General features: G+C 41.8%; 1 protein-coding gene across 1 annotated transcript in view; it reads right to left on the bottom strand.

Annotated features, from left to right (window-relative positions):
- The window catches only part of adam10a (ADAM metallopeptidase domain 10a), a 90,360-nt gene extending 69,239 nt beyond the window's left edge, over nt 1-21,121 (bottom strand). The window contains exons 1-2 of the mRNA XM_055661217.1: nt 20,896-21,121; nt 6,095-6,245 (exon numbers count right to left, since the gene is read on the bottom strand). Of these exons, the coding sequence (XP_055517192.1) occupies nt 6,095-6,245; nt 20,896-20,962 (218 nt within the window). The 5' untranslated portion in view covers nt 20,963-21,121. The remainder of the gene's footprint in view (nt 1-6,094; nt 6,246-20,895) is intronic.
- Between the last annotated feature and the right edge of the window lie 2,645 nt (nt 21,122-23,766).

Genomic DNA, 23,766 nt, shown 5'->3' with positions numbered 1-23,766 from the left:
GATTAGAGGCTATCAGCTACAAAGAGAGGCTGAACAGACTTGTATTACTCTCTCTGGAACCCTAGAAGTTGATAGGGTACACAGTCTGAACCTTTTTCCCCAGAGGGGTAATGTCAAGGGCTACAGGACACAGTTTTCAAGTGCGAGGGGAAATGTTTAAAAGGTGCAGGGCAAGTCTGGTGTATGCCCAAGATTGGTGGATGCCCAAAATGCATGACTGGGGTAGTAGTGGAAGCAAATACAACAGTGACATTTAAGAGGCTTTGAGATAAGCACATGAATATGCAAGGAATGGAGGGATATCATGTGCAGTCAGAGATTAGTTTAACTTGGCATCATGTTTGGCACTGATATTTGGGCCGGATAGCATGTTACTGTGTTGCACAGTTCTATGGAAGTCAAGTGCAGCACAAAATAAACAGAAGAGGGCAATTAAGTGCACCAGAAAAACACAGGCTCCACGTATCCCAACACGAACAAAAGCCAAAAGGGCGGTCACGGTGGCACAGCGGTAGAGTTGCTGCCTTACAGCGAATGCAGCGCCAGAGACCCGGGTTCGATCCAGACTACGAGTGCTGTCTGTACGGAGTTTGTGCGTTCTACCCGTGACCTGCGCGGGTTTTCTCCGAGATCTTCGGTTTCCTCCCACACTCCAAATGCGTACAGGTTAATTGGCTAGGTAAATGTAAAAACTGTCCCTAGTGGGTGTAGGATAGTGTTAATGTGCAGGGATCGCTGGTCGGCGCGGACCCGGTGGGCTGAAGGGCCTGTTTTCGCGCTGTATCTCTAAACTAAGTAAGAGAGAGAATGATAGAAGCCACACAGGCATGATGAGGCCAGTGCAATATGAAACCTGAATATCTGATTTTTGTGCTTATGACAAGAAATAATGGTTTGTGTAATCAAATAATTATTAGACTGAAATTTATGCCAACTGCAAGGAATAAAGGGAATGTATTGGGCTGTGGTTTTGTATATAAAACTAAACAAACAAAGCAATAAATACATTTAAGCTTTTTTCACCCAAAGATCCAGTAAATTCAATGGAAGTGGCGAGGAGGGTAATTATGGCTATAATTCCATTCACTGAATCAAATTAATTTTCAAATGTCACTTTTGTGCACCTGGAACTATCCAAACTATTTTCATTTACCAACAAGGCAGTTGACAGAAGAGTTGAATCCCATGAGCACAAATCTCACGGCTGACTCCCCAGTGCAATACCAAGGATCATTGGGTTGATGAGAGACACCATGTTTAATCGATTGCAACAACCTGGAGCTCAATGCTCTTAAGATAGTGAAATTGATAGTAGACCTTTGGAGAGCTCCCCCTCCCCTCACCCCAGTCACATCTGTGGAGTCTTTTAAGTTCTTGGGAACCATCATCTCCAAGGAGCTTAAATGGGGGGCTACCATCGACTCCACAGTCAAAAAAGCACAACAGAGGATGGAATTCCTGCGGCAGCTGAGGAAGCACAATGATGGTCCAATTCTATACGGCCATCGTAGAGTCTGTCCTCGCCTTGTCCATCATGGTCTGGTTTGGCTCAGCCACCAAGCACAACATCCGGAGGCTGCAGCGAATCTTCTGATCAGCTGAGAAGGTTATTGGCCTCAACCTTCCCTCCATTGACGAATTGTACACTGCAAGGGCCAGGAAGCGAGCGGGTAAGATCATCTCTGAACCCTCTCACCCTGGCCACAAACTCTTTGAATCACTTCCCTCTGGAAGGCGACTCCGAACTGTCAAAGCTGCCACAGGCAGACATAAAAACAGCTTTTTTTCCCCACGAGTAGTAGCTCTACTCAATAACCAAAAATCTGTAGCCTCCTTTTGCTCTGGTATTTTATTTACCTCGCATATTTAATTGATAATGTTTTCTTATAAATGTTTAATGTTTTAGGTGTCATTCCTAACTGTCACTGTATGTCATGTTGTCACTTGCGGGCAGAGCACCAAAGCAAATTCCTTGTATGTGAAAACTTGGCCAATAAACTTATTCATTCAAGTCGCTCAAGACAAGACACTTACCCAAGGACAAATCTGCACCACCGATGAAAAGTCAATTAAAAAAAAAATTACAGGCCAATTATCCCTCCGTAAAGGAAAATATGTGACCATCAATCCAGAAAGGCAAATTATCTACTCATTACAATAATTCAGTTTGAGCGATCTGCTGTGCACATTGGTTTCCATATTCATTACAAGAATGACAACACATCCAAGATATTTCATGAGCCATTGAAAACTGATGTGTTCTGATGACAGTAAAGATACTATATTTCTATCATTCAGAATTTAATTGCAACAGAGGAAAAAAAACAAAAAATAACACATTATTCCCCATCATTCCCTAGTTTGAAAATAATCAATGCAGTAACTATTAATTTATGCTCAAGGCATAATGGATTAAATGGCCAAGCCATTTTGCGGAAGTGCCTGCATTTTTGTAGATTCAATTGTCACTGGTCACATCCTAAGCAAACACATTGCCTGTATTTAGTAGTCTTATTACCCAATACAAAGATGTATAGCAGTTTGCATTGTGACATCCAATGCATGCTCATTTGGATCGACGCTTTGCATTTCTCCAAAGTGGGGAAGGCAGCCTACCACAAGATAATGAACTAGTTTTTTTACCTCAAATAATGTCAGTGCCATTCACTCGAAGCCACAAAACATTAGGAAAAAAAATGCGCACAATTAGATCCTGATAAAGCTTCCCTTGCAATCTAGTTTACAATTAAATGCATGGCTCAAAAATTATGAGGCCAATTTTCTCTGCCTTTCTCACCGATTGCTCTTTCTATTCAAAACACATGTAGTCTGTATTCAACAAGCACAAACATTATAACCTCTCTATCTGAGGGTTCAGGATCAGCTAATTGAGCAGCTGATCAAATTTATAACAATTCTCAAGGGCAAGGATTCCCAGGCAGTTACCATCTGTTGAATTCAAATGAAAATTACACCATGCCAAATCCTTGTGAAGAACGATCAGCAGAGTTCATTAATGGCTCCACGAGCAATGCCCTTCGTCTAGTCCCAACCATTGAGTTGAATTAATGTTCAGAGAAAGCTGGTGTGGGGCATGGATTTAACCATCATCCCCTCTCTCTCTCATCTCTACCGCCCACACCCCCAATCCCATTGAAACTTCGCCACAACACTTAGTGTCAATAAATCCAATACCATTTAGGCTAGTTGAAATCTTTAAAAACAGTATCTTGTGTTTGCATATTATATATTAAAATTATATTGAGACTGTGCCTTGCTAGGTAATTTTTTTATATTTTGCCATTATTTAGAGGGCAAAAAATATGCCAATACTCAGATTCAAATAGCCAACAACTTGCAAGTTTTCATCAGTGCTTTTGTTACCAATGCAATACAAGAACATGCCACTGGAACGTACCATCCATTTGGAAAACTCAAATTAATATCACAGATGGAGAATTTGAGCCGTGTGGCTATATAAATGTTTTTATTAAAACTAGTTTTTTTTATTAGAGATACAGCGCGGAAACATGCCCGAGTCAGCATCGACCAGTGATTCCCGCAAATTAATATTACCTTACACGCATACTAGGGACAATTTACGCTTATACCAAGCCAATTAACCTACAAACCTGTGTGTTTGGAGTGTGGGAGGAAACCGATTATCTCGGAGAAAACCCACGCGGTCACGGGGAGAATGTACAAACTCCGTACAGACAGCATCTGTAGTCGGGATCGAACCCGGGTTTCTGGTGCTGCAAGCACTGTAACGCAGGAACTCTACCGCTGCGCCGCTGTGCTGCCCGCGCCACAAAGACTGCCTCAATTGTTGGGCACCTCAAGCTCTAATGATTCGGCCTCAGTCTCTACAATAACTCAGACCTGCACTTCACAGCTTTCACTCGTCTTTTGTTTCCCTTATCAACATGCCCTCATTAATCTATCCACTAGACTGGCTCCCAATAACTATAACCTCAATTTATCAGAAATATTCCCTTTGTTGTATCCCTCACCTTCTCTGCAACTTAAAATTAGTTTAACTTAAAACACTTTTCCAGTTTTGATGAAGGTTCCTCAACCAGAAATGTCACTGATTCTCTTTCCATGGCTGTTCTCTGAGGTGCTGAGTGTTTCTAATATTCACCATTTTAATATCATCCTAGAATTGTTTAAATGACAGATTATTGTCATATTCACTTAAATGCATTAAAAAAGCCATAATAAGCACTTAACACCAATAGTTTCCACAGATGGTATCAAGTATTTATTTTTTGATCAAAGTCTATTTCCAAGCATTCAGCCATAAATACTAATTGAATAGCTGTACATGTCTGGCATTTTGTTTTTTAATTTCCTCATTTACTGTTTCTTAGCAATTGATTTAGAACAAATCAATGTTAATTTAGTATTAGTGCGACTATACATATTGAATGAATACCGTATCATTTGAAGGTTTACTCTAAAAACATTTAAAGAATTAGTACATTGAGGAAAAACCATCAGTATGGCTAATGAGTTGCACAGTATAGCTTAAAAATTGTTTGATTACTTTATCAATACCTCAGGGTTCAAGATTTCAATTTAAACATTGACACATATATCGTAGATTCTCAAGAGAAACAGATTTTCAATAATTTGTTGACTCCTGACATTTCTGCAACATTTGTACAAAGTTTAGATTTGCAAAGGAGTGAAAAGATATTCTAGATTATCTAAATGTTACTAAAATTCTGTGTGTAGGCACGAGTGCGTGATGTTTCAAAACTCCGCCAAAACGGTACATGATAGCGCTACAATTTTTGGCCCACCTCACTCACCATTATCCTGGGATGTAAAAGGGACAGGTTTCGTTCGGATTTATGTTTTATTTTAAAAGCTATTGACATTTTAAACTTTACAAAAGCCATTTTTAAAACTTTTCCACTTGTCCTTCCCGTCAGCCGCGTCATAACGACGTCACAGTGGGGTCCCCGAATCTCATTTTACATTTTAAAAATCCGTCTTAATCAAATCTTCCGTTTTCATTAACAGCTAAACATTGTGTTTAGGTTTTTTTTTAAATTGCAATATTCACTGATAAATTGCGATTTTCATTGTGGGGGTGGGGGAGGGAGGGAGTGGGGGATAGTGCAAGAGGAGTGCAGTGGGGAGGTGAGGAGGGAGAAGGGAGGGGAGAGGGGTTATGGAGGGAGGGAGTGACTGAGGGTAGGGGAAAGGAGAGGGAGAGAGGTAGTGAAGAGGGGAGGAGGAAAGAGGAAGGAAGGAGGAGGGTGGAGGAGGAGAGAGTGCTGGGGAATGAGGGGGAATGGAGGAGGATAGGGGTAGGAAAAAGGATGGTGAGGTAATGGAGGAGGGGAAGAGGAAGAGAGAGAAGGGGGTGAGGGGAGGAAGCAGAGGAGGATTTGTGGAGGGTGGGGAGAGGGAGGATAATAGAGGAGGGGAATAAGGGACTGAAGAGGGAGAGTGAGATGCGTTCACAATGATCTTATATTTTACAAATTATTGCCATTTTAAACTTTAAAAACGTCAGCCGCGCCTGTGCATTTGGGGGCTTTGGGCGAGTGGTGGAATTTTGCATTGGGGAACGGGACCCAACGGGTCCGCAATTGGTCTAGTGTCTAATTTAAAAGACAACTGGAGCAAACTAACTTCTGATTAAAACTACTTTGTTGCTCAAGTATTAAAATTACCAGCATGATTGAACATTTAAAAATAGAGGCCAATACTTAGCACAAAATCTGTCCTTTTCCGCTGGACCTTCACTCCCAAAGATTAGTCTAAGCACTGCATGCTTCCAATGCAATAATGGATGCACTAGAGATCCGAATAATTCATTCAATTCTTCTCAGCAGTGATGAATCAAAACACTTTTGGTAAAACCATACTCGATATAGGTTAAAATAGATACTAAAAAAAGAATAGAAATCTTCATCCTCCCTTCTCCGCCCATAAATACATGCAATAACTTGAAAATCTAAATTAACTACATGGATTATATATATATATTTTTTAAATAAAGATATTATACCAAGTTCTGACAAGGTAATTGTTTTTAAAGAAAGACAAACTGAAATTGCTCGCGCTTGTTACATACCGGCCATGTGCATGGAAATCCAAATGCACAAACTGGTCTTCATGCAAAATTGACCTCTTGGCACGTTGATGTTTCTGATGCAGTACATCTGTGTCATACGATAAACCTTCATAATGTCTAATGTACTTATTCAACGGATTGCCCAACTGCCCTGTGGAACAAACAAACTATTAGTTGTGCAATCAAAACCAATAGCCATTAAACAGGGCAACTACCAAGTTCAGAGTGTCCCACAAGTAATTGATTGTAGTAACATAATAAACTGGACCAAACTAAATATGTATTATGCATTCAAGAACCAATTGGATGCTCAAAATATATTCCTGCTTTCCGATTATTGGAGTAGCACCAAATACATATTATTCATGTTCATCATGCCCCATGTCTAGTTTTCTGCTGGTGACAAGTTTTCACCTGAACAGAAGGCTCTGTTTAAGGAGTGATTATGTTGCCAGAATGACTTTGTCAGCCAGTTGAAGTCCCACCCGAAAGCTGTTGAAACAGTCACCGAAACCAAAATGTTCAAAGGATTTTTTTTTTAATGAATAAAGTTAATTAAAAAAACAATTCATATTAGTACAATTAAACTAAAAGATCAGTTAACATTTCCGTACCAGACTCATGTCTCCTATTTACCAACAGACCACTGCATTTGTGCCAAATTACGCTGGTTACCTCGACAAAAATGTGTTGATCTACAAGGGTGCATGACTTGTGGAGCATGGATTTCTGAAAGCCAGAACCGAACTGCAGTGGAAAGCTGCACTTTGGACTATATTTGTGAATATTGATTCATTTGTATTAAAGTCAGCAGAAGAAAGAAATTTTCAATTTTCAAACAGTGTCTCTGTCAACTTGTTTTTTATTCTGTATAAAACTCATCTATAATAAAACAGTAAGTGCCAGAAACACTTAACAGATTAGGCAGGCAGGCAGCATTTGTGGCGGGGAACATTTTTTTTTTTAGCATTAGGAGTTTCAAAGTACAAACTGCTGGAGGAACTCAGCTGGGCAAGCAGCATCTGTGGAGAGAAGTGGACAGATGATATTCCGGGTCAGGACCCATCATCGTACAAATTGTAGGGGTGACAAGAAAGTGCTAAACAAAAAAACAAAATCAGAGGCTAAAATATTATATGCAGGAGAGGAAATTGTCAAGGGGGAAGTGGATAAAAGGATAATTTCAAACTTAAGTAGCACTCAGTGGACATAGGAAATCCAAATCAATAATGCATTTTTCCTTTCTGAATAGTATACAATTTGTTATTGGCATTCATAGCCAATTGAATGTAACACAAAGTATCCCATTTTATTGTTTCTTCATCTATATCCTTTTAAAAGTCAAGCTGTACTGTACCAGCAGTGCAGATGACTCTTTCTAAAACAAACAATTCACACGGTGACTGATCACAAGGGAATTTTGGGAGTACAGAAGCAGCAATAAATACTGTAATTTCATCTTATTACATCCGAACAGTCACTTAGGCCTCGATACAGCTCGTCAGAAAGATATTTCATAAAAATGAATTTCTAACCACATATACATATTTTTTGAATTATGTAATATTTCTTAATCCAGGAAACCAAGTAGTCAAAATCAAAAAGGTTGCATTTTTGTTTGCTTTGTCTTAAAACTATTGATAACTTTGACATTACAAGAAAAACATTAAGTTAATCATGTCAAGTTTGTCTTCAAGAATAAAAATTTGTAAAAATTCACTTGGCCATAAATAGTTTAGGAGCCTGAATGGGAAAGCACAAATTTGAAGAGGTAAGAAGGGCTTGTTACATCTCGGACTCCATAATTGAAATGTTAGTCAGTAGTACATTGCCTACTAGAAACACCCATATTTTAAAATCCATAAACAATAGTTGTTCTAGTACGTCACAAGGAAGTGCATGCAATACACATCTTTTCCTGTTTTGCTTAGTAAATGACTCGATTTGTTGACTTACATTAAATAGCAAAAATATTTGGGTTAAAATGTTGATTACATTGCTGGAATTGTTACGATTACAGGAGCTATTACAACAGCTTTGGGATAAATGATCTACGATTGGACATACGTGTCAATGTTAATTCTATGTTCAAATGGGATTTAAAAGGGCGTTAGGCGATGTTGCTGATTACATGCTATGTGTGTGGAGCGTTCTGTTGGTGGACATTAACAGAGCTCTCACAAAACAAACTGTTGGAGGAAATGTGGGTCATGCACCATCTGTGGAGGGAAATGGATGGTCAAGTTTGGGTCAAGACCCTGCCTCTGGATTGCTGACATGAATTGCCCATATGCCACCACAGATGCTGCCTCAACTACTAAGTTGTTCCAGCAGTTCATTTTTTGCTCCAAATTCTAATATCAGACATCTCGTGCTTCCAAAGAGATTTCAAGTTCATAACCTTGGAAACAATGTAGGGTGTGGAATCATTCAGAGAAGCCAACTTTTCAACGTGGAAATAGTTAGTGGCATGTTCAGAGCATGCAAGTAATGAAAATAGCTGGAGAGTTCAGGAGTATTGGGAGAAATAAATCAATGTCTTTGAATTCAGCAGAAAACAGTCATTGAGTGTGTGCCAAATTTGAGGGCCTTTCATTATTGAGGCACTGTGAAATGTACAGATATTGGAGAGCCAAAGTTATAGATGGGTGAAGCACAGAAAACTGCCCTTCAGCCCACCACATCCATGACAAGCTTTATGCCCATCTATGTTAATCCCATTTGCCCATATTAGGTCAACATACTTTTAGGCCTTATAACAAGTGTCTGTCTAAATGCCCCTTAAACTCAGAGATCATTTCCGATTCTGCCACCTCCTGTGTCATTGCATTCTGATATTAACCACCAAGAGGAAAAAAAATTACACTCACACCCCCTTTAAAACTCCTTCCTCTAACATAAAACCCATGGCCTCATATTTTTGAAATTCTGATCATCCATGCCTCTCAACATCTTATATAGATCAATCATGTCACCTCTCAGCCACTTTTGCTTCAGGGAAAACAAACCAGCCCATTCCATCTCTCCCCGCTATTGGAATCGTCCAATGCGAGGCAACTTGTGAGATTGCAGGTGAATAAAGCTTTTAATCTTCAATGCAATCTAGGGTGGGGATAAATCAATCAATTTCGCCAGCAATTAATCAGAATTCAAAGTAACTTGCAGCATTACTGGCATGGACTTCAAATAGGTTCTTGCTGATGGGATACAGTGCATCGTGTTAGCATACAGTGGCTATCCGGTCACATGCAATGCAGAAATTAGCTATTTTCTGTGAAGCTGCAAAATAAATACATTTTCACAAGCTGTTATGCATTAATGCAATGGGATCACACCCTCCTCTATGCCGCAAGGCATGCTTTATCATGCTGGTATCATCACACCAACATGGCAGACTTTTCATGACTCATTAACTACTTATAATTTACTTTTCAATGTCCAACATTCATGACGACTGCAGGTTGACCTTTTAGATTGTTAAACAAGCTAAAGTATGATTATGAACAAATTTTCTTGCATATGAATATACAATGGAAGTGTTAAAACAGATAGCAAAAGGTTTTATGGCAAAATTATATCCAAATCTGACCTTTTACCCAAGCCAACAATGATCTCTTTTCTTGCAGACTTAAAGCCCTGTCCCACTGTACGAGTTCATTCAAAGAGTTCGCCCGAGTTTGCCCTGATTCGAACTCCGAGATTTACGGTAATGGCCGCCCGTCAGTACTCGGGGCTCTCGTGGACATTTTTCAACAAGTTGAAAAATCTTCACGAGTCTTCCCGAGCTTACCGCGTTTCCCGAGTACCTGCCGTTAGCATTGCAAGCCGCTAAGAGACGTCCCCGAGCTCCGACGTACCCGCTACGTTCATTCTCCGTGCTTACCACGAGTTTGATTTTTTTTTTTAAACTAGGGAGAGCACTTGAATGAACTCGTACAGTGGGACAGGGCCATTAAAGTTCTTTTAGAACTATATACTGTGTCCTCCATAATGTTTGGGACAAAGATCCGCCATTTATTTATTTGCCTCTGTACTCCACAATTTGAGATTTGTAATAGAACAAATCACATGTGGTTAAAGTGCACATTGTCAGATTTTATTAAAGGGTATGTTTATACATTTTGGTTTCACCATGTACAAATTGTGACGTCTACTTTCATTTAATGAAATAAAAAGTGTGTATAAAAAAAGAATCAAGTTAAGATTTCCAGAAACTTCAACATACATGCAAATTAGAAAAAAACATTGTACTGCTACAAAAAGTTTTATAAGAGATACCAAGTTGTCAAATGGTATTTTATCCGTTCCAACTAAATTAGACAATGTCTAACTCATGAGAAGGCTGGGCAAAACCAGTCTTATCGTGAGCTAGACATTGTCTAATTTAGCCATTCAAGATTGAGCCTGTTTATTGGCAACTAGCCAAGCCTCATTTCCACACTTTGAATAATCAAATAAACCAGACAAATTTTAGTTTTGCTCCCATGATGTATAAATAACGCATGCATCTCAGTTACATTACTTAAGTCAAATAACCAGTGCAATGTGAGGGTTTGGAGTGAGATGGGAGGTGATGAAGAAAAATAGAGGAAATATCACAAAGAATAAAACTATATCACAAAGAATCTATCACTTGCACCTCCTCCAACCTCATCTACTGTATCCACTGTTCCAGGTGTCAACTTCTCTACATCGGCAAGACCATTCGCAGGCTCAGCGATCGTTTCGCTGAATACCTCCACTCAGTCCGTCTTAACTTGCGTGATCTCCCGGTTGCTCAGCACTGCAACTCCCCCTCCCATTCTGACTTTTCTATCCTGGGCCTCCTCCATTGTCAGAGTGAGGCCCAACGTAAATTGGAGGAACAGCACCTCATATTTTGCTTGGGTAGTTTACACCTCAGCAGAATGAACATTGACTTCTCTCACTTCAAATAGCCCTTGCTTTCCCTCTCTAACCCCTCCCCCTTACCAGTTCACCCACCAGTCTTACTGTCTCCGACTACATTCTACCTTTGTCCCGCCCACTCCCCGGACATCAGCCTGAAGAAGGGTCTCGACCCGAAACGTCACCCATTCCTTCTCTCCAGGTACACTGCCTGTCCCACTGAGTTCCCCCAGCATTTTGTGTCTACAAAGAATTAACTCTCTGACGTGATGAGTGGAAAAATTCAAGCTACAAATTCTAAAGGTCAACTATAATGTGTCAATCTATTCGAGACCACAATGCTAGGTCAATCTATTCAGAAGCTGCTTTATTGCACTTGATTTCTGGCCTTTTAATCAAGTTCATGTTTTATCTAAAACAATTTGCAATGAGATACTAGATTTGCTCAGACTCATTCAAGATGAGCACAAGTGGCAGGAATTAGAAACTCCAACCATCCTGTATCTACAGCTGAGAAATTGAGATTGTTTAGCATCCGGCTCACTAGAACACCAGTCCCACATGTTCTTTAAATTCACCTGGTTTCATGGAAGATTTATTACGCAGCCATGTAACATCCAAAAATAGCCAAATTAAAAGCATTCTTGAGTATTAATAGGAGCAATACATATTGCCTTGTATCCCATGTAACTCATTTAACAATTTAACCAACAGCATAGGCCAAAAAGCTGCATCAATCCACGTGGATTGACAATGAGATTTTTCTAAATCAATCTTGGTGATTTCTTTGTAATCCACAAATTTCTATGGCCTATATAAAGTTAGCTTCAATGCATGACAACAAATTTCTGCCATGATAATCTTTTTAAGACACAAGCTCCTACACAGTAGCAGTGACAGAACACAACAAAGCGTATGTACAGATTGAGATCTTAAACCGGCAGAACATGAATCAGCATGTGGGTTTCAACTGAATCATGTGTCATTTCCAGGAAATACTAGCATTTTCCACTGCATGAAATTAGCAGATCTGTTTGTTATCAATGCTACATTGAAAAGGAAAAAAGTACTTGTCCATTGTGTCAGGAACTCATGCAAGCAGAAAATGTTTCACTCTTATGAAGAATGGTCATTTGTCATCATGTTCAAGAAAGAGCATTTAAATGAATGTAGTAACAAGGAACTGCAGATGCTGGTTTGCAAAAAAGGACAGAGTGCTGGAGTAACTCAGCGCGTTAGACAACATCTCTGGAAAATACAGACATGGTTTGGAAATGTTTAAAGGGATATGCGCCAAACGAGGGTAGGAGGGACTTGTAGATGGGGTATTATTGTTGGCGTGGGTATGATGGGTCAAAGAGCCCATTTCCACGCTGTATAACTCTACAACTCTCTGAGCACTATGCTACACAACTCCATGTCGCACTGATTAAGAAATTACTTCAGGTCATGTTCTGACCTGAAACATCACCTATCCATGTTCTCCAGAGATGCTGCCTGGCCCACTGAGTTAATCCATCATTTTGTGTGCAATTAAATGATCATCCAGCTGGTTCACAGCCAATTCCCACAAATCACACGAATAATCAAATAACCTGTTTAGTTCCTGGTGATTGGAACATCAGCAGAACTCATTGTATCCAAATATTTACACCATTTGAACAAGCAGCCCACACCTCAGTAATACTTCTGCAAACAGACAGCAACTTTGACAGAGATCTCACTCACACAGCAAAGTATTGATATGCCAGTCTTGATCAAGTATTCAAGCCGATAAATCAGTCTTGAACCTAGTCTTGTGTGTCAAATTACTAATAACAGACTCGGGGTGATACAAGAATGAAAAGCAATAACATAACGATTTCTACTGCTCTCATTCCCAATTACATCAATGGTAAGTAAAACCACTTCAAGAACTCAATAAAATACTGCAAATGGTCCTGATGGCATGCGTGGATGCAGCTTGGCACAGCTGTGACATCGCATTGACACTCTTCTACAATTGTGCTTGACATCTTCGATGGAGGAAAAAACAAAAGAAAGACCAAAGCCCCCAGTGCAACCCATCCAGTTCATAGTCATCATGACAGGGCTTCAGGAACAGAGGCTATCCCCAATGAAGATTAAAAACTCAATGGTGAAGAGAGTTCAGTAACCACAATCTCATATCCTACAGAAGTGGAGAATATACTCAGGAACCTCACAAGCTGCAATTGTGAAAAATCCAACTGCAACAAAGACACAGGAGTATCTCAGCAAAGGGAATATAACCACCAGCTTCCTCCTTCCATGACATGCTCCCTGAAATGAACTGCAAATTCCTTCCACCAAGACAATGGATAGGGCTTTCACCGCTGACAATTCCTTGAAAAATACAGGGAGCAGCACATCCTTTTTTTTTTTTTTTAAACTCACTGAAGCCCATGTCTCCATCAATGAAGGACAGCCGAATTGAAACAGGATTGGAGACAGGCTTCAAACTAAATATGACAATGGGAGGGCTCTGAAAACGGGATATTTAATAAATCTAGAGAAAATGATTGAGTAGTGGCATAGCACGAAAAAGAAATTGGTAAGCCAAGTGTAACAGCGTAGAGTGAATATGCAAACAAAAGCATGCAGCTCAGAACAAAGTAAAAGCCCTGAAAGTATTTATTTAAATGCATGAAGCATTTGCAGTTACATAGATGAGTTGACAGTACATAGCAACATACGAGTATGACCTGATTGTAGGGTGACCAGTACTGGCAGCTCAATATTCCAGGTTATCCAAGGTTCCAGAAAAGAAGGCAGAAAAGATAAAAGGGACAGACTAGCGTCATTAATAGCAGGCAGAAGATTAGTATTGATCCTGATAGTGAAGACAGTGGGATAGTAATGTAGAATCAGGACTGGGATCGGACGTGTTGAGAAAAAGATTACCAGGTAAGCAGAAAAAAAAACAAACTTTAATGACACACTCAAACCCTCTGTGAATGAAGCAACACACCTACCGACCCACGGTAATCCCCAACTTGCAACCACTCAAAACAGAGCAAAAACATTAGGGGTGGTATTCAGGTCCATGGTATGGCTCAAGTCCATGCTTTCAGAAGCCCTACATAAACAGGAGAAATACACTATAAACCACAAATCCACCTACTCCATGAAGCATCTCCTGCCCCATCTGTGTTCCCACACTAGCCTCGTCTGTCTCACTGTTGAACACAGAAACAGAATGAACATGCATTATCTCGGATTCTAAGAGGCAACCTCCCAAAAATGTTTACCCCAATATCCAAAGCACTTGACTAGGTCTGTTAAGTTTTAGGCAATCCTTGGAGCAAACCTTAACAAATACAGAAAGATTTTTTTAAATTTAGTTCTGGAATGGTTTTGAAGTGATATCACAATTTTTCATAAGACTCCAATAGTCATCTGTCTTATTATTATTATTCAGAAAACCTGGGGTTCAGCAACTGATTCATTATGTGATGGTTCAGAACTTCCAGTCTCTTAACATCTGAGCAATTATAAATGTAATTCCTAGAAGTTACATATTCAATGATCCAAAATATTTATTGTTGGACAACTGAGAATGGAGTGCCAACTAGGCATGCCTATTATTTCTGATGGAAAAAAAAAATCAATCTTTATTTTTCGACACCTCCAACGGGATCCCACCACTGGCTACATCCTCCCATCTCCTCCTTTTGGCTTTCCGCAGAGACCGCTCCCTCCATAACTCCCTGGTTAATTCGTCCCTTCCCACCCAAATCACCCCCTCCCCTGGTACTTTCCCTTGCAACTGCAGGAAATGCTACACTTGTCGCTTTACCTTCCCCCCTCGACTCCATCCAAGGACACAAGCAGTCTTTCCAGGTGAGGCAGTGGTTGACCTGCACCTCCTCCAACCTCATCTATTGCATCCGCTGCTCTAGGTGTCAACTGCTCTACCTCGGTGAGACCAAGCGCAGGCTTGGCGATCGCTTCGCCCAACACCTCTGCACAGTTCACATTAACCAACCCAATCTCCCGGTGGCCCAGCACTTCAACTCCCCCTCCGATTCCATATCCAACCTTTCTGTCCTGGGCCTCCTCCACGACCAAAGTAAGTCTCACCGCAAATTGGGGGAGCAGCACCTCATATTTTGCTTGGGTAGTTTATACCCCAGCGGTATGAACATTGACTTCTCCAATTTCAGGTAATCCTTTCTTCTTGCCACCCTCCCCCCCCCACATCAGTCTGAAGAAGGGTCCCGACCCAAAACGTCGCCAATCCCTTCGCTCCATAGATGCTGCCTCACCTGTTGAGTTTCTCCAGCATTTTTGTCTACCTTCGATTTTTCCAGCATCTGCTGTTCTTTCTTAAACAGTCTGGTTTTTTTTATGACCATCTTAGACCAGTCAGAGAAATGTAACTTGCATGAATACATACATTTCTGTGCAAAATGTATTATTTCATGCAGTATAGATTTTATATTTGTCTGTAGATATTTGAAATGGAAAACCTAAATAAGCTTAAAATGTTACACATCTTGATAATTGCCTCTTATTAGGGTATGGAGCGTTAAAACTCAGATTTACAAGCAGCCGTATCCTGCTATATTGGGCGACACCTCTTAAACTTGACAATACATGCTCCAAATCTCCAAGATGAGCGACAGCACATGAACAAAGACTCTGGAAAGGATGACTCTCAGTCATAATTCCACGCCGATTAGTATGGCTTCAGTCTTCTGGAGGTCAAGTGGGTACAAGGGGCATTTCCCACCTTCGAGGGAAGTGGCAATCTGCTAGGCAGGCTTATCTGCATTTGTCTTTAAGTCTATTTGCAGCAGTTGGTAAGTGTGCTGGAAACAAGCCACTTTGCAGATCTCCTGTTCAGGAAACGGCTGGTGCCAAATTTGAAATCAGAATTAAAAACAAAATAGATGGAAAACTGCAAAAATATATATATATTTAAAACAAACAGGTTTCATACAAGGAACAGATAGCAAATTAACCCTTTGGTTGTAAGTCCAAGCCATAGGCGTGTGTTACCCCATTATTAGCCATTGATGTATGCCGAGGTAAGCTCCATTCATACTACATACGCTCTACCTTTACTTGGCTGCTTTTCCTTCAACAGATCAATGCACGCTACTCCAAAATTATAACCGCATTGAGGAAACAATCATCCCCACATCACTGCCAAGAAAAAAAACTAATGTATAAATGAACATTGGCCCCAGCTAGTTTCAATGTAGGTGTGACATTGGTGACACTGACAGAAAACAACTGCGGGCACTCCAGGCAAAGCCACTTCCAGGAGAGGTTCAGTGTGTTCAATTACTCCAACATGTGCTTACTTAATGGGATTTCTGTTGACAGTACACCAAACATTAGAGCTTATCCGGGAAAGTATATGAAGCACCATACGGTATAAAACAGCACGGCAGGAGATGAAAAAGTCTGGAGCAAAGGTGAAGCAACTGCAAATTGAAAGATGTTTTTTGGGGAAAGTAGATACAAATATAAAAAAAGGGACAGGCATCAGCTTAGGATGCCATATTCCCCACTGCAGGTTTAACAGACAGCCAGAACACCATTTCTTCAGAGTGAAACCAGGGAACGGAAATTGCATTTTATTTGAATAGGATTTTTTTTAACTTAGGAAAACCAAAATAATCTTTCCATTGGATGTAGAGCAAAGTTAAGTGATGTGTAAAGGGTCATTTCTTCCAACTTCTGTACATTCAAATATATCTTTCAATAAATAGATGCAGTTAAATGCTTAGTGGTGTCAATAAAGTGATGACGCATACTGCTGATAACCAAATGATAGAAGCCTTTTCAAAATGTCATTGCTTAATTACAATTAGACAAGGATTCAACTATAGTTTGTAAAATAAATTCATTTAAATTCACTAGAAAATGTGTTCCTAGAAATTTTGCAGAAGTGAGCTTGGCTGGGAATTCAGAACTCATTCCCCAGCCACTCTCTCATAAATAAAAGGAGACTGCCAATGGTGCAAGCCAGCAAAGGAATTATTTTCCCTTCATACCAAACAGTTTTTTAAAAAGCCTGAATACTAAAGAGAGCGATTATCAAGATAAAATTCTAACCGGGGTTAATAATTATTTCTCTAAACTCATCTGAATTCTATGCTGACAAGAGACTGCAGATGCTCGAATCCAAATCAGAATACTGGAGGAACTCAGCACACCAAGCAGCATCCGTGGGGGGGAAATAGGTGCAAACAGACATCGCAAGTCTGAAGAAGTTGACCCGAAACGTCACCCATTCCCTCTCCAGAGATGCTGCCTGACCCGCTGAGTTACTCCAGCATTTTGTGTCTACCTTCGATTTAAACCGGCATCTGCAGTTCTTTCCTACACATCGCGAGTTAACACCTAGCATCAGGACTGAGATGGAACAGGAATCATTACCAGTATATAGCAGTAAGGGAGGGAGGGAGGGAGGGAGGGGAGGGAGGGAGGGGGGGGGGGGGGGGGGGGAAAGAGAAATAGGGATTGGTAATAGATGGAATCAGTTGGGGAGGACATAAGGGGCAGATGGAAGTAAGTGGAAGGGTTAAGGGAGAAAGGATGATGGATAGATAGTTAGGTTGGGTGGGGTGAGGGTACGAGATAACAAAGGGAGAAGAAAACTAGGTGAACAGAGGAGTGTGTGTGGGAGGAGAGCACTGGAATGCAGTTTGCCCAAAATCAGAAGATTCAACGTTCAGTTCTGGAGGTCGTAAGCAACCCAAGTAGAATAGCAGATGATCGTTCACATTGTTTAGGCCTGTCGTAACAATTGACAAAGCAGAAGACAGACAGGTCAGTGAGAGATTGGGAAGGAAAGTTAAAATGATGTACAACTAACTGAAAGATTGAGGTGGTTGGTGCAGACAGCGCACAGATGCTCTGCAAAATGGTCGCCTAGACTAAATTTAGTTTCACCCTTGTAGAGATCTTCACAATAAGCCAGTTCGGTATTCCGACTGTGCATGCACAGGTCATAGGTTACTCGGGCTAAACACTCGCGGCGGCCGTGCCACTGCATGGGTGCAGACCTGCGTCTCAGCGACGGCTGGGCCGTCTCCGTCCCCTCCCGGATGTCCCGTCAGGAAAGCGCCCCCGGGCCGGAGGGAGAGGAGGAGCGAGGAAGGGGTGGGGCGCCGGCTCCAGCTCGGCTCTGCGCTGCCCGTCGCAGCGGCGGCCCAGGCAAGAAGCACCAAGTCCAGCTCAGGCAGAGTCAAGCTGAGGCCGGTGTCCCCCCTCCTCACTGGCTGCGGGCCTTGGCCGACACTCCCGTCCGTGGACCTCTGGATAGAAGACCCTCCTTCAGATTTCCTACACATTAGACTTTTGTGCCGTGGTTGGGATGGATGGGGGCAGGGATTTCTATGGGCGCAAGGAACAAATGACCTAAAGTTTGCATTGTGTGAGCTGAGTGTTCTTAACGTCCTTATCGTACACTGGCATTTTGTGAGAATGGTTGGATCCCAGCTTCAGCTCAACCAACGGCGGTCAAATTATTCAGACAGGCAGTGGGGGATCAGGAGCTGATGGGAGGCATCGTCGTTGCTCTGGAATCCTAGTCGGCCACCGCCGAGCAGCGGGATCGAGGAGACAGCGACCGACCCTGGAGTAGAGGTATCAGTTCATCCAGCGGCGAGCGGAGAGGCACCAGCTACTGCAGGCCACTCACCTGTCGGGCGCCGACTCCTCGATCCCGGGATCTAACCACTCTCACGAAACGCCCGGTGTACGGCGAGGACGGCAACAACACTCCGTTCACTCAAAGCAAACTTTAGGTCATTTGTTCCTTGCGCCCGCAGAAATCTCCAGTGCAGTCGAGACGAGGGGGTTCTGAAGTTGCATTCTCTCGATTGAGGACATTTTCTCGACTCTCCTAGAAGCAACGAGCCATGGCTTTGCGTTGTCTGTCTAACTGAAACCTCTCTTCCTCCACCTCTCACCATCTCTCCCACTCACATCTACCCCCCCCTCTCTCTCTCGCTATTACACCCCTCTCTCCCTACTATCAGGCATCCTGTTCGCTTTTTTTTTGCAAAGGTTCAAAATGACCTTTGAAAAATCCCACGATTCCTTGCTTTTTTCGGAATACCAAACTGGAACTAAGAATCAAAAGTATTTCATTGTTATATGTACTGACAGTAGAACAATGAAATTGTTACTTGCAGCAGCATGTGTGGCCAGTTATTAAATTACAAGTCAAATATCAAGTCATCAGCCTTGTAAAGATGTTTTTCAGGTGGAAAAACTTCAGCGAGGATAAACCATAACGGCAGTTAGGGAAGGCAAAATGAATCCTTGGGGAGTTTTATTTCCCTGCAATGAACAGAAAGCTAAGAAATGGGTAAGAAATAGAGGGAACTACACATAACCCTCCAGTCCAACAATCACCTCAGAGCCAGAGGTGTGTACCACCATCATTCTTGTCTGCACTGCAAGATTTGTCTAGATACTATTCAAATGTTAGGTTGAATTTAGAAAAACACATAAATTTACTTATCTCTTCCACACAGCAGGAGGAAATGGACACAAAGAGGATCATTCAATTTCACAACACCCTGAACCGTTCACGTTGTTAAAGATTGATAGCTGTGAAACCTAGTGAATTGCGTAATGTTGCTTCTTTGAGCGAGGTAAGATGCCGACCTACATGTAAAACTTCTATATTTGTCTATTAAAACCTTTGGACACAGCATGTCATCATTGCGGTTTTATTGACTCCTGCACATTTATGATGATAACCCAAGTCAAAGAGCAAATCTCTTCATTTACCGAATAGATAACGGGACTGTGGCAACAAAAACTATATATATATATTACTGTACATGACAAGTGCAATAGAATATCCGCCATTAACATGTGCTCCTCCAACCTCAACGGTGTCGGAGTGACAGACGGGAATAGTAAAAATCATTTTAAAATACATTGATACCTTCCCTAAAGTACCGTAGGACAACATCTTACGGGCGAGCAAAACTAAAAGATAAATAGGTAATTGGCATGAATGTCGAGAAAGTCCGACACGTAAACACACGCAAGAATCGGTCCGTTTCCTGGAATTGCTTCGAACTGGATCTCATCACAGGGTGTGGACATGCACCAGCCGCTGAGATGACCTAAACCAATTCTGCCCGGGGGAAATATTACTGTGCAAGAACCAAGTGCCGTGGAACAAGAGCCATCAGACTGGAGTTTGCGACTAATGATTTGCTCACAGAAATTTAGTGCCACTTCTCACGTTCCTTTGTAAGCTGTGTAAGGGGATATCTTCTTTCCCCATCAACTAACGTTACAAACCGATATGATCTTACACAATTATAATCGCGTTGAAAACCTCGATCATGGACATAAATAATGTATTTTTTTTAAATCACTCAATTGCCTGCTGTAGCCTAATGTTTACCCCCCTAGAATAAACACCTGTCTGGATCCTAAACAAACTGCAGCCTATCTTTGTTTACCAGCACAAGCCCTTTTACATTAATACACTAATTAAAATTTAAAATGCACACGGTGTGGATGAGCCGAGAGTGCTCCGCCAGAATGTCACGTTAAACCCCACACGTTGGAGCAAGTGATGGGGGGGGGAAAGGGGGTGGAAGGCCGGCCGTGCAACAGGAGGGAGCTGGGGTAACGGGAGAGGGGAGGATCGGGCCGAAGAGCTGCGAGAGCCAGGTGCCGGTACTCCGGCTCAATCCGCTGCCAAGGGAACAACACGGCCTCCAACGTGGGTGAGAGGGCCGGGGTGGGGACACTCCAGCGCCCGGGCCAGGCGCCGTGCACCCCCCGCAGCCACGGCACGGAGAGCACCGGGCTTTAGGCCAAGGCCTCGGACTCCGGTGATTCCCTGGGCGGGAACAAAAAAAAAGCATCGCATCACAAGCCCGCCGCTAGCCAGCCTCTCTTACCCCGCAAACTCGATGGCCAGCACAGCAGCAGCGCGGCTCCGAACCACCGCATCGCTGGAGCCCGCATCCCGGGGCCTCCTGTCCGCCTGGCCTGGCCTGGCCCGCCCTCCCGGCGGGATTAGATCGCAGACGCGCAGCCCGGCTGCCCAGCAGCGTCAGCGGCTATCGGAACCCCTCGCCCTCGGTGCTAAGCAAAGCGAGCGCCAGCTGCCGGTTCCTGCCTTCCTGAAAACGCCGCTCCCCGGCCCATCCCGCCCCCGCTGCCAGATAAGGAGCCCGCTAGCCCTTAAAGGCGCCGCGCCCAGCTCACAACTGCACTCATTGTTGGACCTGCTCCAGTCGGAAAGCGCGTTGCCTCTGTCTTCGCCCTTTGTAAACACTGTACATGCAGAGAATGAGGTAAAACTGAATGAGAAATACAGTCGCATAGCTCTCCCAGACTCACTGCGAACGTGAAATAGGAGCAGGTGGGCCATTCGGCCCGTCAATAGTGTTTAATTGTTATAACACCGAGATCTAAATAATGACGTTCTTGCTTTCTGCAGCCTTACAGGCACATTAATGCAACCAAGAAATGTACAATAGACAATAATACTATCGACTAAATAATCAGATAACCCGACTATGGGTATACTAGGTAGTGGACCTTATATAAAGTTTATAGTAGTTCTGTGCTGAGGTAGACTTGTGGTTAGTATTGTGTAGGTTGGTTCAAGGAACTGATGGTTGAACCTGGAGGTAATGGTTCCTAGGCTCCCGTACCTTCCCCCAGCGAGATGAGAGCATGGCCAGGGTGGTGTGATTGCTGATCTGCCGTTTATGACGGATCTTCACTCTCTTTCAAATTTCTTACGCTATCACTTTATTCTTTAGACACATATCTATTGATATCTGTTTTCGCTCCAGCAATGTCTGAACCTCCATTGCCCACCAGTGCAGAGAATTCCAAGGACTCATCCACATTAGAATGAGGAACTTGCTCATCATCTGAGTCAAAAGTGATACATCCCTTACTTTGAGACTGTGAACCCAGACGCCATAGCCAGGAAAACATTATTCCCATGTCCCAACTCTTTGCCCTGTCAAGCCTCTAACAGTACTGTATGTTTAAAGGTCACCATCATACTTCTCAGCTTGAGAGCAGATATTTTGTACCTCCCAATTTTAATGCAATAGTTTTCCCACATAACCCATATGCAGTATCATAAGAACATATATATTTATGTGTTAGTGGATTCCCCCCCCCCCCCCCTCCTCCTCTCTCTCTGCTTCTTAAAACATGCTCATCTTCAAATTTATCCCAATCCCAACCCCAGAAACTCAGCACCAAAGCAGCTGGTGTATTAACTGTTTAATGAAATGTATTATAATATCAAGCATATGCACAAGTGCAGCAATTAAAAAGTCTATAGCATTATAGCATTTCTATTATGAAAACATTTTACAAATAAAGTGGAGTCTGTTTGGGAACAGGATGAAAATTTTCAAAAATGACCATACAAAATGTCAGATCAAAATAACAAAAATCATTAATATATTATATACCATCATTATATTATAAATTTTTAAACATATTAGATATCATGCTATACAGTACATAAAAATGTACACAAATCACATGATAATGCAGTGTATTATTCAAGAAACAAGTTTGTGATAATATGTGAGGTAATTTTGCTTGAAAGAAGCAAGAAATATCCAACATAGCAAAACTCATGAGCAACACAATGATTTTCACTTTGGGATGGATGGCTTTACAATTTTAAAGAAATATTTTTACTTTTACCACTGAACCACAGTGGATACAATATTCAGTGCATCCATCACCACATTCAGAAGATAAATATTTGTTACACAGTTCCAGTTTATTCACCTATACTTAATTTGAAAACCATAATAGCATTGGATCTATTCCGCATCCTGTATTTCTATTCTCATTCCTGCTCCAATAACCAGGATAAGGCTCCTCTTGCGATCTTCTTCCACAAAAGCAGCCTTCACATTTGTTATATAATATAATCCTCCAAAATGTCAGCACTTCCATCTGATGACAAACATCAGTTGTGCCTTCTCCTCCTCTCTCTTTTTTCAGCAATCCATGGTTTTCTCTCTTGCATTATATGATCCCTTCGGAGTCTGAAGAAGGGTCCTGAACCGAAACATCACCTATCCTACAAAGTACTCCAGCACTTACTGTCTTGTTTTGTAAACCAGCATTATCAGATCCTTGCAACTCTATTATTCCTTCTTTCACTTCTATCAATGCTCAATATCTTCTGAGTTGCATCTTAACTCATGTTAACTCTTTGCACAATCAGCAATTTATTTATAATTCTTTTAATTTAGAATGCTGTACTCACTACCCATGCTGATGTCCCTGCTGCACTCAAACTGGTGACTACTTCTTGGCACAATTCTGTTCAGTCTGCTGTTGTAATTTGAGGTTTCCACTTCCCTATCACTCCGCAAGCACTCTGACCTCTCCATCTACGTTTCCAACACTGCTCCAATGACATTCAAATAAAACTCAAGGACTAGCAGCTTGTCTTTGAAAAGGAGCATTAGAACTTTCTGGATTCAACAATTCACACAATAAGCACTTTCAGAATTTTTATTTCAAAGTTTCTACTATATTTTTCTCTGATAAAGTATAGCACAGAAAAGCCTCAGCCCACAATGTCTGTGCCAAGCCTAATGCCTGCCTAAACTAATCCCTTGCGCCTGGACTTGCTCCATATCCCCCCATTCTCTGCATATTCACGTGCATATCCAAAAAGCTCTTATATGCCACTATCATATCTACTGCTGCCACCACACTTGGCAGCATTTCAGATACCTATCACTCTCTGTGTAAAAAAACTTTCTATGCAC

The sequence above is a fragment of the Leucoraja erinacea genome, chromosome 33, assembly GCF_028641065.1.
Source record: "Leucoraja erinacea ecotype New England chromosome 33, Leri_hhj_1, whole genome shotgun sequence".
In the NCBI taxonomy this organism is placed as follows: Eukaryota; Metazoa; Chordata; class Chondrichthyes; order Rajiformes; family Rajidae; genus Leucoraja; species Leucoraja erinaceus.
Note: the sequence above shows the minus strand (reverse complement) of the source record. Positions and strands in the feature narration are given on the sequence as shown.